General features: G+C 37.8%; 1 protein-coding gene across 1 annotated transcript in view; it reads right to left on the bottom strand.

The window, feature by feature from the left end:
• Nucleotides 1–3,380, bottom strand: part of cox10 (cytochrome c oxidase assembly factor heme A:farnesyltransferase COX10) — a 56,359-nt gene extending 52,979 nt beyond the window's left edge. Inside the window, exons 1-3 of the mRNA XM_079801221.1 lie at nt 3,196–3,380; nt 2,169–2,311; nt 1,575–1,854 (exon numbers count right to left, since the gene is read on the bottom strand). Coding sequence (XP_079657347.1) covers nt 1,575–1,854; nt 2,169–2,311; nt 3,196–3,250 — 478 coding nt within the window. The 5' untranslated portion in view covers nt 3,251–3,380. The remainder of the gene's footprint in view (nt 1–1,574; nt 1,855–2,168; nt 2,312–3,195) is intronic.
• Between the last annotated feature and the right edge of the window lie 15,500 nt (nt 3,381–18,880).

Genomic DNA, 18,880 nt, shown 5'->3' on the forward strand with positions numbered 1-18,880 from the left:
TACAAGGTTGGCTAGATGCAATTAGGCTATACATCGGTATATGTTCAGCTCTCTCTAAAAATTGTCAGAAATACAAGTCACGGCATATTAATTTAGCTGAGTATATAAGTGGGCATCACACCACAAATATAATATAATTTTGAAATATTAGGACATTTAAAAGGATGAAAACTACTTAATGTACTTAATGGGCTAAGACAGATTTTAAATGATTACATGATTAACCATGGGAAAGTAATTAAGCTTAAAAAAATAATTACTAGTCAGGTCAGCGCTGACTGCTTTTTTTAGATTAAGTATCATATATTGAACTTTCCCTGAAATTAAAGATCAGCAGATTAGCTTTGATTACTGCAAAAGTCCTATGCTCAACTAACAGTTCATTACTTGTATTGCAATATGACCATATATCATGCAAACTAGTGTTGTAAAAAATATCCATATTTCGATATGTACCGATACTGAAATATCTGAAAGGATACGATATTCCTTTTCTACAGTATCGATACCAGCTGCGCTCTCCTCTCCGACCGACAGCGAGTTGACACACACCCGCCTCCCCTCATTCAGTCCGGTTAACCCTCTGAACACAGCAGATTTTTCCTCATGACAGCATGTTACTATTGGTGTGACCGGTCTGAATTTCGCGTAGGATTGCACGTCATTAATTCTAATTCCCGCAGATTTCACGCTCGCATCTGAAGCGCACAAACACATAGGCCTACCGTAATAAAGCCGCCTCTGACATTACAAGGGCAAAAATTAGCTCCTTTTTCCAGCTTATTAATGGTCAAATACACTAAAAAAAATGTCTCAATGTCCATCTTGGTGAGTATTAACGTAAACACAGTAGTAACCAGTTCAGGAAGAATGTGTAACAGGAAAAGTGTTTGGGATCCATGCGTGCGTCAGGTCTTAAAGGGACAGCAGTTATTTATTTTTCAAACTACAAAAAGACAAATGACCACGTACTGCTCTTGACTGATTAACTTGTGTAACTTTAATGGATTCATCTGTATTTAATCTTTTACAATGAAGATTGACCAATGTTATTTTAAATTTGATTACTTTGTTTTTTTTTTTATATTCAGTTTCTTACCTGCATACTGTTAGACCTACCTGAAAAAATAAAGCAGTATAATTTCATTTGTATCTTTATTCTATTGTATTTATTTGTGCTATTGTTTGTAATTTGTTTATTGGTTCTTATTTTATTACTGTTTACTCTGTTGAAATCAAGCTTCCTTGTGCTGTATGTAAGCTATCGCAACACAATTAGTTAGCAAATATTTGTGAGATAATTGTAATGGTAATTGATCAACGTTTATATATGAGAAAAAGCTTAAAAGCTCTATCATATAAAGTGATCTCTTCAGAAGAAATTTTTAATTGCCTAGACTTTCAATAGACGGACAAAAAAAGAAATTATATTAAAAATATCTATTTCACAGTATATGCAGCATTTTTTCCCCGTGGTATCGAATATAAATATTTTTTTTAGGTATCGTATCGAAGTTAGAAATTCCAGTATCATGACAACACTAATGCAAACAAAATATAAAGACATATTATACCTGTTAATTTAATTTTGGAGAGCCGTGCGTAAATCCCTGGTAAATCACTGTATTCAATCCTCGACTCCTTCCACTGCCGAGCTTCCAAGCGGGCTGCTCTGGTCGCCTCTGGTTCAGCCTGGATGTTCTTTGAGTCACATGGCGGCACCACAGTACCTGGCTCAGGCTTTAAGGCTGGGATCTGCTGAACCCGTCTGACCACCGAATCATCTCGATCATCCAGTGCAACGGTCTCCTGCCTGGGTTTTGCTCTCTGGCAGAGACCACCACTCTTCACATACTAAGGGAAGAGGGAAGAAATATGGCTAAAAATCAGAATACTCAAATTTGATGGATCTCAATTTAATTGGTTAATGCTCTTAAAACGTGATTTGAATATCACTAATTTGATTTGCAATCAGTTAAAAGGAAAGTAAACAATATTACAAAGAAATAATAATCCTCCTGAACTAGTATTAAGGAAGAGCTGCCTCAAAAAATAATGAGATAATATTTTTGAATGTCTTTAAAGTATAGAAATCATATTTGAGCAGGATTGTCTTGTTCAGTGTATTTCTGATTATGCATACACAAGGACAGCACTTCATAGCGTACCTGTCTCTTTAGAAAGCAGAGACGCTGGAACGTGAACCATTCTGCTTGATTCTTCCTGCAGAGCTGAACCAGACTCCTGGCACTCATGTGACTCCTAGATGCATTTGCAATGAGCTTCTGCTGTACGTTGACACCTATCAAACCTTCAACAAGGGAAAACATAAGGTAATATTAATCTTTTTTTTATTTTATGAACACCTATATGAATGTATATTCCGACATGTAATGTATATACAAGAACAGTATAAATACAATGAGAAACATTCTTTCAAAAGCTTGCCTTGTTCAAAATAACAGAACGAGGAGGAAAAGGATGCACTTTGTGCAACAATATCATACTTGCAAAGAATGTTGTAAGCTCTAACTGCCTTTTTATCTTTATAAAAATAAAACATAATATAGTTAAGCCATTTTTAAAGTGAGAAAAAATTGGTTTGGAATCGGACCAATTCATTTTATTATGAAATTTTCCCATTAAAATTAACATTAAAATTGATTATGCTTTATCAATCCAAGTGGTCATTAAACCGTATCATTGTCTTAATCATTAACTTAATTTTCATCTACATATATCTGACATCTCCCCGTGACGTCATGACAAACAACAAATATCATCCTCACATCAAATGACTCCTGTAGCACTCAAGACACAATACATCAGTTCTTCATATATAATTAATATATAAACAATTTGTATTGACAATATACAGATGCGCGCGCACACACACATACACACTTGAATATATTAAAATATGTCATATAACAGGCAATGTAAGTCAAATAATAATTTGCAGCAAGCAAAATATACTGCAGAAAACGTACTTATACATCAAAGTCAGAGCGTTTAATTAATGGACTTTCTTGAAAAACGGGTTCATGTCATGTAAACTGTGATGTTATTTTAAGGTCATGCTGCTGCATTAGCGCTTCCGTGGCTAGGCTAACCGGCTAGCACTCTTTTAAAACGTCACCCCGGAACGAACGAAAGATAACATATAATTAATTAACATAGCATAGTTATTAATACCACATGGAAGGCATTTCCAGACTCCCGCCAGTCTACTACATGGTGTTTTGTACATGTTCTTCAGGCGAACGACCGGCTACCGCTGAGTCCCCTTCACATGCTGCGGCGCGCCATCTTGACCTCGCTTTCGTAAGCGAAGTGTTTCCTCTGACGTGTGTCCTGTCCTGCTGTAGAAAAGCATGAGCACGAGCACGCGCACGCGCACGGAGCAGTGTACAGTACAGTGTGAGGCAACTGTTACATGCTTTTGACAATCCTAGAAAACTATTTGAACGGTTATTAATAATTAAAATTAACTAAATGAAGTAAAAGACGTAAATTAATGCTTACATTTGGTTTTAGCTGCATAAATGACAACATTAAGGGAATTATTCTGCCTTGTATTATTGTAAATGACCGTAACTTCATTTTTTTTATTATTATTTTTGTGCAATTAACGAGGGGAAAGTTATAAACGGTACAGTATGTATCTATAGCCTAAACAAAAAAATAAATTAAGCCCTGAAAAACATTCTCTAAAGTAAAATGTGTTACAATAAGCCTAGCCTAGCTCAGGTCTGTTTTTTTATTCACTCAGATATATGAGCAGCAGCTTCTATGCCTGCTCCATTATTTTTTTATGTTTGCGATTACACTATAGTGGCCAGAACTGCAATAGACTTATCTTATTGCACGTCTCATGTGTGATTCATAATTCCCCAATACCAATACAGTAGTTTGCAATATCTGACATGAATCAGCATCCTTTGTAGAAGAGATACTGCTCATAATGTCTATCAAAGATCTACTAAGAAGATCAATTTCCATTGTATCAGTAAATACACTCAGACGTTCCTTGATTATCTTGGATATCTTCCTCCAGTATTAAAGGCCTGATGGTTGAAACATCGCATCCAACCCCATTTCCTTGATTCATCTCATTCATTATGGCCGCTTCCTGGCCAGCCCTCCCATCCTCTCTATAGCAGATTACATGATCTAATCTCACCCCCCTATCCAGATGCAGCTCTGATGAATGTCAGCAATGCCCAGCGGTATGTTCTAACAGCCACAGATCATGAGCTCTATTCTGCTCCCACAGACAGGAGTTGTGCAATAAGACGGGATTGCAGCTTTGACCCTGTGAACTTTTTGAGACTTGCTTGATTTGAGATGCACGCTATTGTGTTGCTAGGTTTTGTTTATATGAAAAGACTATATGAGCCTGGAGCACTTTACAAGAGTACAGTCTGTGTGTGTGTGTGTGCGTGCGTGCGTGCGTGTGTGTGTGTGTGTGTGTGTCAAAATGTCCCCACAAAGATGGCAATATCCAAAATCATTGTCCGTGTGGGAACGTTTTTTGGTCCCTATGAGGAAAACAGCTTATAAATCAGACTAAATTATGTTTTTTGAAAAATGTAAAAATTCAGAGTTTTCTGTGATGAGTAGGTTAACAGTTAGTGGATAGAATACACCGTTTGTACATTATAAAAATCATTATGTCTATGGAAAGTCCCCATAAAACATCAAAACTCCATGTGTTTTAGCATTGTAATCATATAATGTTATTTTATATGTGATTTAGATCTTGTGCACGTGTGAATCATATCTTGAACTTATATTCAAACCAGTCCCTTGAAAATAAAAGTTGCGCAATATCACACAATCACAGCCAATCAGAACCACTTTCATGTTTAATAATTTGTAGTTATTAATTGGATTTTTCTTTTTTAATGTAAAGTTTGTATTAACCAGCCACAGTTTATTTTATTACAAATGATAAAAACACATGTAAACTATTATCAGCTCACTAAGTGTCTCTGTGCTAAACTTATTTGACCTTTCCTGAGGAATACAAAAAAGTCATTCAGCCGAGTTCATTGTTTTTTTTGCTCCACGATTTGCAGCAATTCATGTAATCTGATTCCCCAAGAATAACATGATTTGTGTGCTTGTTGACAATGCATTGAATGGAAGAATGAGGATGAGAAAATAAGATCAGGAAATTGTTTGTTTATTATAATAGATGTCCATAGTGACCTATCTGATAGGACACTTGCACATTATCAGCAAGAAATATTAATCATTTATAAAGGAGACTGGAATTTATGTTTAATTAAAAAAAAATATATTCGCCTATGCGTTAAACCAGAGCTGACTGTGAATTGCCTTCACAGGACAAGTATGGTAAACATGTGGTAATGATTCTCACTGTGTCCTCGAGTGCCGTTTGTAACCAAGGATGCTAATCAAGTATGCTTACACCCTTTGTTCTTTTAGACTTCTTCAAAGTGCTGCCCTCAGCCTTCAGAATAGACACCTACAATGACTATTGTCATAGAGGTGTGTGATAATTGAATTAGATGCTCCACATGGTGAAGACTAAAGATATAGAGAGGTCATAAAGCTAGACATGCCTCCACATCCTGCTCACCACAAGGTTTTCAGCATTGACTAACCTGAGAGGCAGATGGCCTGAAGGGCTTCAGAACAATGCAGCCTGATTGGATGGATCTGCTTAACACACGGCGCTTTTCAGGACACACAAACAGAGGTCTCATCCACTGTGGTGGTCTTTTATCATGGCAGAATGTAGCATCTTGAGATAGACTGTTTTATTTTAAGGCAAGGAGAAAGAAAAGACAGATGAACAAAGGGACTGTGACTGAAATATATTGACGGGTTTCTGTCGGGGTCATGCCCTGATGAAATAGATATACAATATGATGTAAAACACTGCAAAAAACACTGTCCATGTTGGAACAAATAAATATGCTACTACTACTATTTGATATTTCACAGCATGAATTGGAGAAAAAAAACCCATTAGGAACCTGAAATGGAGATTAGCATGAGCTGTATATATTTTGTAGACAACATTTTTGTATTGTCCCTGTACAAATAAACATTTTTAGGTGTTTTTTATATAATTATGAACTTTTAATTATTTATGTTTCAAAGTCAACACATGCTTTTGCAGAACGCAAAATGAGACATTAAAAAAAAAAATCCCATAAAATAAATGTGGACATAGAAATATCAATAATAATATATTTATTATTATTATGAATTGTTATATTTTTAGTTTTCATTTAAATTCTTTTTTTCTTTCATTTGTTTACATTTGAGTAAATTTGTGCATTTATAATTTTTGTATATTTCTATTTAGTTATTTTTTTTAAATGTATTTAATTTTAGAACTTCAACTTTTATTTCAGTTTTTTGCCAAGACAGTATTTCTGATTTTCAGTTAAGTTTCCTAAGTACATTTTTTTTTCCAGTGTGTAGTATTTATGAGGATATATTGACAGATATGCAATATACTATACAAAACTATGTTTTCAGTGGTGTATAAAGACCTTACATAATGAACAGTTATGTTTTTATTACCTTAGAATGAGCCATTTCTCTCTACATACATTTCTCTCTACATAAAACGTACATTTACACACAAACTGACCAGCAAATGCAACTTTCGGATGCCATCTTATTTTTCCAGCTCAACTGTCACAGAATGGAAAGCACAGGATTGTGGGATATCATACGAAAAATACGCTGCCATCAAAAATCGATCAGATGAAGGGATCTCAGGAGACTGGAAGTGAAGCTAACAGATTTTGGACGTGCCTTGGTGCCTTCCTGCCTTGAAATGTGTTCTCCAAAGGCAGCATTTCCAGGTTTCGGATGCAGCTATCCTGTGCTCTCTCCAACGACAACATTTTTGTCCTGTGTCGGCTACCGTAATGCTGGTCGATTGCAGTTCACAACCTCACCTCTAGATACCGCTAAAAATCACACACTGCACCTTTAAATCTAAAATCTTTATTTTATTTCAACTTTAAGTTTTAGTTAACAATAACATTCCTGCATAAAACCATCATAAAATAGTCAGTGACAGACCCAAATATAGCACATCAAGACTGCATTACAACTTACATTATTCCTTTTGTTTTCCATAGACCTAAAAATAGTCATATGGGTTTGGAAGACAGATGGCAGATCCATTTTTAATCAATTACTGTAGAAAGAAATTAGGTAGACTGATGCAGGATTAAATCTCTAGGTTACTTTAAAATTTCAGTTGTAAATATTTGAACCAAACTCACTCTTTTTTGTTAAAATCAGCACATGACTTGGTGTTTGTTGATGCAATGGAATGGTGACATGCTGAAACAATTGAGAGCAACCATGGGCCCCAGGTTGTGTAAGCCGAGCCCTGAAGGGCCATTAGAGGACCTTAAAGAGTGGGAACCCATAAGTCCTCTTCGCAAACTTGTCTGCACCCCTTTTTAACCAGTCAAAGTCATTTTTTATGATTGTTTACTTGTTGGGAACAGGAGGCCGGGCAAAGCAGATGGAGTGAAATACACCCCAACTGCTCCCATAAACTGCTCATCCCAATAAGCAGTGGATGCCATGACCTGTCATCACTCTAGCTCACCCGTCCGTGATTTACACTCTCTGTCCCTGTGGGTTTAAAAAACTCGCAGTAATCCTTCAGAGATGGCCGTTTGAACCACAGTAGAAAGCTGCCCAAAGAGAGGGAGGATAAAACCGAAATCCAAGACAGACAGCCCCACAAAACTACGAGCTGAAACAGATGCAGGGAAGCTCCTGTGTTTATAATTGATTTTCAAGGGCAGCGTCTTGTTGTCAGAGTTTGTCTAACAAGCTTTTGCCTGGCGCCCTGGTGCTCGTCAACCACGGGGCGTCAGATAGACACCCGCCCCTCCTTTCTTCACTCGGGATGGCACCATCCAGAAATACCAGGATCAGGCAGTGGAATGAGATCATTTTAAGAGATACTCTTGAAGTCTCATCTATAGATAAAAATAAGTTTTAAAGGGATAGTTCACCCAAAAATAAAGCCCAAAACTTTATTTTTTTAACAGTGTGAGGTCGGCATTTTTAAAAAAAATATTTTTTTAATGTATACTGTTGTCTGAGGTCTACTTGTGACGTTCGCGGGGTTTTTACATTCAAAAACATCATAATGAATAAGTAAAAGGCTATTTTCTGCCCTGGTTTTTAGCCTCTCTCAAGAAACGCTCGGTTTTTATGGGCGTGCCGCACTGAAGACTTGTAAGTAAACGCTCACTGCTATGATTGGATAAGCTTTGCATATTTAATGAGCTTCGGCTCCCCCATGAGTATGCGTGAGGCATTGTTTTGAAAGCGTGTGGGGAAACATCAACCGGAATAATTCGTCCCTCAGGGCTCGCAAAATGTCTTTATCAAACAAACACAATGATTTATCGCTCATCCACCCGCAATTAATATGAATGTTATTTTATATTACTTGGCCCACCTGATCGGTGGATATACGCATGCGCCAAGTACATTGCAGACTGCATGATCAAAACTTCTGCAATTGTATTTTTCCTTCAAATATCAAGTCAAGAGAGTGAACAACGCACATCAAGAAAGGAATGTTATTTCACTATTTAAGATGATACGTATTGGTAGCCCGTCTGGAAAACACATAGCCCCGGGACGTTGGGCTTTGCGAGGCCTGTGACATTGGTAAGTTATGTTTAGTTAGACATGTACACAATGTAACGTTGTATTTGATCTGTAACAATGCAATACTATCACATATAAAAAAAAAAATTTTATACTCACATTAGTGTGTTGCTTGACTTGCTTCATTCATTCATGTAATCTCATCCTGTCTGCAAATCCAGTCTCTTGTTTACAAACGAATCCGTGGTGAAATGAACGTGCAATGTCTTCCCCACGTGAGCTGGATATTCATTAAAAATAAAGTTCAACCACACATTTCCAATATTAGAATCCGAAGGAAGCTTATGCAGCGACTGTGTTCTTCCACAACCAGGTACAGTGAAATATCTTGCTATCTTCGGCATGTTTATTGCTCGGTAGCGCGATCAGTTTAGCTTCACGAGTCGATGGGCGGGGCTACAGAATCAGCCATACATATTTATCTGTTGAGGCGGCGTTTCAGCATACGATGACGTCAAGGGTCGACATATTCTGTCAATAAAAGCATTTCATGGACTAACAAGGAAGTTTTCAGCTCCGAAACTTACAGGAAATTCTTATATCCCAATTAACTTTTATTTATCAAAGGCTCAAGGGAAAGTTAATTTCTCAATTCATAATTTTTTTTTGTGGAAGCCATGGTAAAACATATTTCAAGATTTGATGAGTAAAAAGATAAAAAAGAGCTGCATTTTAAAAAAATATTTTGTAACATTATAAATGTCGTTATTGTCACTATTGATCAATTTAATGCATCCTTTCTGAATAAAAGAAAAAAAACAAAATTGTATAGACTGATATAGATCAGGAATTAAACTCTTATTCACTCACAAATCAAATCAAAATATCGATCAACGCATGCATGCAGGATACATCAAATATGGCATCAGGTTTCTGTCACTATATATGAAATAGCCTGAATATTTTTATTTTATGTGAGAGTGATGATACTCTAGTCCAGACAGATTTTTTAGTAAGAACACTTCCATATTGTCGAGACATAGGTATTCCCAGCCCCTGTGTCTTTGTCCTGTGTTTACGTCCGAATGCTTTTTCCCTATGCTTTCTTTGTGAGATTGAGGGGCTAAGCCAGTAATTGGCCATGGATCATCAATCTTACAAAGCTTCCCAAAAGCTTTTCACCCAAAGTTGTGAGAAGACGAATGAAAGTGAGTCGCCTCCCAGTTGCCAGTGAGCAGGCCCTGGGTGGAGCGATCAAGTAAGCCTGTGGTCTTTGAGAAATCACAATGTCGGGTCCTACTGAAGAGTCCATCTGGTTTATGTCACATAACCCGTTCTTTGTGTCAAATGTATATGAGACACTTCATGTCCCTTTGAGGATGCATGGCAGGCAGACAGACAGGCAGGCACATTGTTTGCGTAGGGCTGGGTGGAACGCAGACCTGTCGCGATCATCAAAAGACTTTCTCCCTGCTTATATTACACAAATGTCTTTAGTAGGGTTTCTAGGCTGTGCAAGAAATTGAAAATGTCTTGAGAATTTCCATGTGAAGAAAAATGACTTCAATCCAGTCTGCATTTATGTTTCCGCTTATTGTTTCTGCCTGATTTATTGACTGAGTTAGAGTGTTAGGCAGCGTTGTCTTTCATTTAGCGTTTTTCTTGCTTAATGGATTTGAGGCTCTTGTTGTTGGTAAATGAAAAAGAAGGCATTTCATTTGTCAGAAGTCATATAATACAAAGCTATCAAGCCATTTAGTCCAGTGTGAGGTCAGATGAACCCTAGCATTTGCTTTCAGACAGTATTGGGTTTGGCTGAACTTTGAATGTCCACGGTTTGGCCTCCTCGGAACGCACAGGAAGACTCACAAATTTGTCAAAACGAGAGAGATGGAGTCAAGCAATTCCTAGAGCAAGTGTGGTTTCTGGGGTCATGACAATGTCTCTGCATTTCTCGTCGACGGAGATTCAGTATGGGTTTCCCATCAGTCTGTGTATGTTATTTATCGACTTGAGCTTGTCCAAGTTAGCCTGTGTGTGTCCATAAGCGAACCCCGGTGCCTCTGCTCGACCCAAAGGTTTGACAAAGACCCAAATCTAGGCCCAGGGACTCAACCATGCTCAGTCCAGGTCTTAAAGATGGAAAGGGGTGAAAAACAAACTCTGTTCATTTCTCCTCGGCGTCCGAAAGTAATCAGTGGTGTCATTGCACCCGTAAATCTCCTGTCCGGCAGTGGCTGGAGTCCCAGATGGGAACACATCCCTCTACGTCATAAATCATAGCATCCTTGCAGAATCAGACTTCAGCTGTATATTTCTCAAAGTGAGGGGCGGGTGGGTGCAGAAATACTGCAGAACTGTGGCCTTCGAAGTCAATTTGCAAAGTGGACCGCATATATATTCCTAGGCAGAGATAAAAGTACATTTCTCCCTCTTATTCTTTCAATCTCTCTCTCGCTCTCCCTCCCTCCCTCTGCCTTTCAAAGCTGAGCTTTCTTGCAGCTCTGTTTCAGAATGCTGTGAAATTTGATTTAAAATAATCCTGTTTATGTTATAGCAAAGTGGCTTCCTCCTGCGCCTTGGCCAGGGAAATGACCTGTTGTTGAGCCTAGGACGCAGGCACGCACAGAATGACAGACATAGTAGTAAGTGAATGAAAACAGAAAAATATAGTACAAAAACATAGGCAGGAAAAAGTATGCTGCTAGTCATGAAAGCACATTGTAAAAACATTCAAACACAACGCCAAACCTCTCTGACATTTATTGCTGTTTTAAAAATGTAAGGCAATTTTCAAATTTCCTATCAATAAAAACAGACAAGAAACAAATTCTTATCTGAATCTGGTTGACGGAGACATCTATTTTCATCTCCATGACTGTATATATTCCACAGTCAGCCATTGATTTGGGATGTGAAACTTAACTCGATTGAGTAGACGTGCAGCCTTTTTTTTTTGCTAAAGAATTTCAATATCTAAAAAACAAGCAGATGTTTCAAGCCTGTGTGCCAGATTAAAAACAGCACAATTTATGTGGTAAATAATATCGTTTTTCCAAAATCACTAACATGACATCTTTGAAAAAAAAAATCCCATCAACGCTATAGAGAAATGCTATAGAGCTGCCCAAACTTTTTACTACTAAGGGCCAAAAATCAAACATGAATGATTGAGAACGATGGGTCCAAAGTAAAATGATGCATTCTACTTTATCCAACTGTATTAAAATGATATACTGTATATATACATATATATATATATATATTATATATATATATATATATATATATATATATATATATATATATATATATATATATATATATATATATATATATATATACACATAATCCGAAAATTGAATCCGCTTCTGTTTTATTTATGACAGCTAATGGCCGTGCATTTGCTCTCTCGCTCTAGTCGCGCGTGCGCCCTCCCGGAAGAAGAGCCCGTACGGCCCGTACAAGGATATTCCGCCCTTGTTGACATCAATTGAAAAAAAAATTCCGAAAATTATGAGTAACCAGAAGGAGTATTTTTGGCACAGAAATACTCCATCAAACGTTCAACTTTGTCCATGTTTAGCACTGGAATCCAAGTCTTTAACAGTGTAAAAAGCTCACTATGCATGAAACAGCATTTCACCCCCCTTTAAATCAAATGAACATACAGTATTCTCTGTTTCATTGCAAACATAAAAATATCAGACCTCAGAGTCAGACCTCACATCAAACACACATCTCACCAAGCAATTTTGTGTTTAAAAGACTTATAGCCATCCAAACACAGCCCTGATGTCTAGGCTAAAACAAGGCAAAATTTGGGCTGTCAGTGAAAATTTAATAGACATAACCATAGCCCAAGAATAGACTAGTCATCTAGAATATATACATGTCAACCAAACAATGAAACCAAACACCTTGCATTCACTGTTGACTTTGCTTACATGATGGTATATCTTACATCTCAAGTTATTTTGGCAAAAACGACATGTAACCAATTTCAAGGTTATTTTGGCTAGAAGGGGGTTACTCATAGCCGAACTATATCGGGTCTAACCGAGATGGTGAACTGACAGCTATTGCTAGCTGTGAACAGCACAAACCACATGGAATCTGATCTGTTCAATTCCCATTTGTGTCACTTCCATATGTGGTACTAAATCCAATACAGGTCAGATGTTTTGCAATGCGACCGGTGTCTGAACAGTCATATCGAAACTTTTTATGTCACTCTAGAGCAACATTGGTCACAATTCTGCGCTAATGGGAGTCACTTCAACAATTTTACATAGCCAATGTTATCAAGATAGTTGCGAAAGTTAGTCAATGAAGGACAGTGATGTGTCAGAGCTCATAAGTATAACACCGTGTCTACACCGGACATGACCGTTGACATGTCACATCGCGCCGCAGCTAGAAGATGTCTACACTGGACGCGACAAAGCGACCGTTGCAATTCCATTTGAGGTACGTCATAATATAATGAGGTATCAGTGGGTTACTCATAGCCGAACTATATCGGGTCTAACCGTCCTGTCGCATCGATAGATTTTTTTTCATATCTCCCAGAGATCTACTAAGAGCTACTCTTCAGGTTCATAATTAATGTGATTAATGCAGAATTGTATAATTAAATTTTAAGTGAAGATGATAGTAACCCACACGCAATGACTCAAGTATTACTAAATCTTTCAGAAGGACTTATTAATTATTTGGATCAGTAAATCAATGGGAGGTATGAAAAAATAGTAGTTACTGATTATCTAATAGTGAACTACCACGTTTAACTAAGCATTATTACTTACTAATTTCTTAATCAGATTTTCTTAGTTAATAGTAGCTACCAGTGTAAATAATGTGTTACTCATTTTGTAGTTATTATTAATAACGGAACAGTATTCTAAATTGTTACCAAACTCTGCTCTCTTTGTTCACATCCCCGTCTTTGTTTGTTTTATATTGCCTATGCATACTGAATATTTGCTGGCTTCCAAGGCAGATCACACTATAAATAAACATGTAATCACTTATTCTAATGTGTTTACCTCCTTATGACAGTATGCTGCGTGATGTCTTTTTATGTTTGTTTTTTTTGCGCATACAGGTCAGTTCAGGACCATGAGCTGTTTGCACTGGTATATTGGATATTGGCCACATGTGAAGAGTTATACAAAAAGTTCTGAGCAATAAATCAGAATTGAGCACTGAGGCTCGCAGTGTGAACGTAGCCTAAGGTCTTCACAGGCCAACTTTGACCCACGGACCCGGGTTTGGGCATCGAGGATCCAATGGTTGCTTAAATTAAAGACATAGTTCACCCAAAATGAAAATTCTGTTAACATTTACTCACCCTCATGTCGTTCCAAACCTGTATGACTTTGTTTATTCTGTGGAACACAAAAGGAGAGATGTGTAAATAATATCCTTGCCACTTGAAAAAGGACTGAGGCTGTCAAGCTCCAAAATGACAAAAAGCACAATGAAGTTTCATAAAAGTAACTTTTACTCTATATACACTCTAAAAAAAATGGTGCTATATGGCACTAAAAGTTGTTGGTTGTAATCATAGGGGAACCACTTTTGGTGCTATAAAGCACCATATCTTAAACGGTTAGTTCACCCAAAAATGAAAATTCTGTCATTAATTACTCACCCTCATGTCGTTCGACACCCATAAGACCTCCGTTCATCTTCGGAACACAAATTAAGATATTTTAGTTGAAATCCGATGGCTCAGAAAGGCCTCCATTGGCACAATGCACTTTACACTATCAAGACCCATTGACTTACATTTCAAAACACTGCATCATGAAGCTTCGAAGCGTTATGAATCAGCGAGTCGAATCATGATTCGCATCGCGTGTCAAACCGCCAAACTGCTGAAATCACGTGACTTTGGCGATTCAAACTGTTGAATCGACTCACTGATTCATAACACTTCGAAGCTTCATGATGCAGTGTTTTGAAATCGGTCATCACTATATAAGTCGTTATTAAGGGTTTTTTTGCGCACAAAAACTATTCTCGTCGCTTCATAAAGTTATTGTAGAACCACTGTAGTAAGATGGACTTTGTAACGACGTCTTTAGTACCTTTTATGGGTCTTGAGAGTGTATCCATTGTGCCAATGGAGGCCTTTCTGAGCCACTGGATTTCAACTAAAATATCTTAATTTGTGTTCAACATGAGGGTAAGTAATTAATGACAGAATTTTCATTTTTGGGTGAACTAACCCTTTAACATGTTCTGTATATGGAAGTGGTGCTATATAGCACCTCAGCCAAAGAACCGGTGAAGAACCGCTGAAGCACCAAGATTGGTGCTATACAGCACTTAAAGAGGTTTCTCTATGATTACGAGCCTAGAACCACTTTTAGTGCCATATAGCACCATTTTTAAGTGTAGTCCAAATCTATATAGTCAAACAACCCGAAATTCAAAGTACAAAATCTGTCCTTTATGTCATACAAGTTTGGAACGAACTTAGGGTGTAGTAAATAATAGCATAATTTTATTCTAATTCTATTTAATAAAACATTCGCTAATTTCAAGTGTGTCAGTGTCACATTGGGATGGTTCATCTCACTGTCCCTGGTGTTTTTGAGATCCCTCAGGCAGTTTGGCTGCTGGACACAATGGACAGGAGGGCCCCAGCAGGACTGTTAATCATCACACACACTGAACAAGAACACTGAACGAACGTACTAATGAGACACCAAGGTCACTGTCTGTCGTGTGTGAGGAGTGATTCCCAGCAGCTGCGATACATTAAAGAGGTGGTGTCTTACTCTGATGGTTTGCAGGCATATTAAATAGACCTTTCTAGCTAACATCTCTTGTTATGGCCTACATGTTTAACTGTAACCTTTTATAATGACACTAGCTTGAAATAACATGATTTATCTACGCTGTACATGTTCAACCTAGAATAACAGTCAGTTATCAATGAATCAATCAGATCACTTTTTCAGTTTTTAAGTTTTGGTTATTCTCAGGATTATAGATAGGGTTGCTCAAGGAACAACAAATGATGTTCATCCAGGAACAAATCATGTGAAGATTCAAGCTACTTGTCTGTTAACAAAGAAAGTGAAAGTTCAGCATGATGCCAAAAAAATCTCAGTCACATATCAGAACATATTTTATGTTTTATGTAGAATGGAGAGAGATTTAAGACCAATGAAATTTCAGTAGGAGTGGGACTGCCAAGAAATAGAAAACAAGTCGCCTACTGTCACGGTTGGTTTTGGGATTTGTTTCACGTTTATGTTTTCATGTTTTTTATTTTGTAATTTCATGTTTCAGTTTCTGGTCTTGTCATCCCTTCCCATCATGTGATCATGTCATGTGCTTCCTTAGTCTCATGTGTTATGTTCCTATTGGTTGGTTTAGTTATGTGTCAATAGGTGTGTTCGACATCGCCTGCGGCTGGATGCAACCGATCGGCAAGAGTAGCCGCATACAGGCGGGGTGGAGCTGCAAACGTCGGACACTTTCTGCTTCCCGTAGTGACGCTTGCGCTGTGTTTGCATACTTTATCACAGCTGAAGTGAAATAAATTGAATATTTGTCAAATACACAGATGTTTCAAAAGACATTTTCATTCAATACTTTATGTGGGCTACTGCTTAATACAGCGTGTGTTTGCACAAGAATAAAGTTCAACATATAAGCCTACACTATCAATGAAGTGGGGTCTACGTTTATTTTGATAAACATGACAATATAACATCGCGTCTACATGAAAAGAGGTTTTACCGTTATAAAAAACTGATTTGTGAGCATTAGTGGAACAGAAGGTTTTAGAATAAACACAAAACACCCATGATCGCTGTCATGCAGTGAATCCGGCCAATCATGGAACAGCTGTGTCATCATCAGAGCTCAGGCAGTCGCTCTGGAGAAGCTGCACAAAATGCACCGGCCGGCTGTTGAGAAAACCCAAGATGTAGTAAATTTTTTACCATTAATGGATTTGCTATTCTGGGTTATTCTTGCTGGGTTATTCTTATTCAAGCGCTGGGTAGAATCAACCAAGCGTTGCGACCCAGCAGGTTTAACCCAACAACTGGAAATTTGAAACTACCCAATGGTGTTTAAAATGTGATTACCCAACAGTCTCAACCCAGCATTTTGGGTTTAAAAACAACCCAGCATTATTTAGAGTTTGTTTGTGTGTCATGTTACTTTGTGGGTTATTGAAGTATGCTGTTCCATGTGTCCATTATCAAGGTTTGTTCGTAGTCAAGTTTTGTTCATGGTTTGTTTCATGTTTTGGATTTTGTTTATACTTTGTTTCATGTTTTGGATCTTTTGACACTGTACACTCTAAAAAATGCTGTGTTAAAAATAACCCAAGTTGGGTTGAAAATGGACTAACCCAGCAATTGGGTTGTTTTAACCCAGTGGTTGGGTTAAATGTTTGCTTAAAACAACCCAATTGCTGGGTTAAAACAACCCAATCGCTGGGTTAAAACAACCCAATTGCTGGGTTAGTCCATTTTCAATCCAACTTGGGTTATTTTTAACCCAGCATTTTTTAGAGTGTAAATAAACTGCACTTGGGTTCTCTTGACCATCGTCTTCGTCTGCTTCCACGTCAACTGCGTTACACCTACTAACTGCAGTCGAGGACAAAAAACATGGAAAACATTTTAGCACTCACTGGTTCATCTTATCTGGCCTTGTTCAGACACTATGTAACACACACAAAACAAACATGCCTCTATCCTATAATATCAACTTTCCAAAGATCTAAAATCACAGACAAGGTTCTGCCTGAACCAAGAGTAGAGCAATCCCCATTTATCAAGAAACCCACCAGCAATGGTGGCCTATATTATTTACTGCCCTCTATTTCGTTAGACCTATGCTCATTTTTCCAGTCTCCTTCCACAACCCCCTTCCTGTCTCAAATGTGCCAAAATGACAGAGTGCAATAAAGGAGCACGGTGGCACAGAACGCACCAATCCCATCAGTGCATGACTTTAATTACCAGGCCAACGGTTTGGCATAATGGGGAAAAGGTGGATATGCAAAAGACTTTAATAATTCATCCAACTTTTTCTCATTTAAACTTCTCTACATTCTCCTCTCCTTCATTTTGTTCTTCAGCTCATTTCTCTAAAGCATGCCCAATAATTTCCATTTAACAAAAAAACATTTGCATAAGCGAAATTATCTGTGCACAGCGTGTCACACAAAGAATGAGCTGAGCAAAGGAGCACAGGTGGCTGAAATCAGACTTTATGGCTCTCTGTTGCTTTCTCACTCTCCCTTTCCGTTTCTCCCATGTGCTAACTATCTCTCTCTTAACTATAATGGATATCAGTGTGGCAGCATGGTTACTCCCCGGTGTTCATGACTAGAGGACTAAAGCTGGTGTTGCTGCAGTCTCTTTGAAGAATGAAAAATGCTGTGGGACAGATTTCATCCATCTAGAACAGACCCTTGAGTCAATGCCTCTATAAAGACTTGGCTACAGCTACCCATTACATTAAGTTCTAATGTGATGTACACCTGTCGCCCATATGTTTGCATGACAAGGTGGACATGTTGTTTTTCGAGATTCGTATCACTAGATATGACCTTTTAAACACACATAGGAAATGATCTGAATCAATCAAATGACACATTAAATTACTAAGGTATTGTTAATCGAGAATTAATTTAATTTAAAGTACCCCTTTTATGCTATTTTAAGGTTTTCTAATTTAGTTTTGGAGGTCTCCAACAACAGGTTTACATGCATCAAAGGTCAAAAAACAGTTTAATTTTCTCATAATATACATTGTACATCACCACAATGTTCAATTATTCTCAAACAACTCAATGAATGAATCAGTCTCTCTAAATCACTCCTTTCCGCGAGCCTACTCTGCTCTGATTGGTCAGGTGGCCCAGTCTGTTGTGATTGGTCTACCGCGTACAGCGCGTATTTCAGAAACAAATGGCTATTACCATAACTGAACTCCTCTCCGTCCGGCATCCGGAGCTCAGCAATTGTACACACTGTAAAGACAGTAAATTACTTCAATTTTACACCAATCCCAGCACGAGTCCCAATCGATGAAACACTGGAAGAACTGGTTATTCAACCCGATTCTTGAGAAGGACGTTTTTCAGTGATGCTACTCAGTTTGAGGTGAATTATGAGATGTTTCAACTGTAATTAACCGCTTTACCAAGTGTGTGTCCATTAACTAGAGTTTAGATTCCCTGCCCGAGCCCGAGCTGCCG

Source organism: Gobio gobio, assembly GCF_949357685.1.
Source record: "Gobio gobio genome assembly, chromosome: 20".
NCBI classification, from domain to species: Eukaryota; Metazoa; Chordata; class Actinopteri; order Cypriniformes; family Gobionidae; genus Gobio; species Gobio gobio.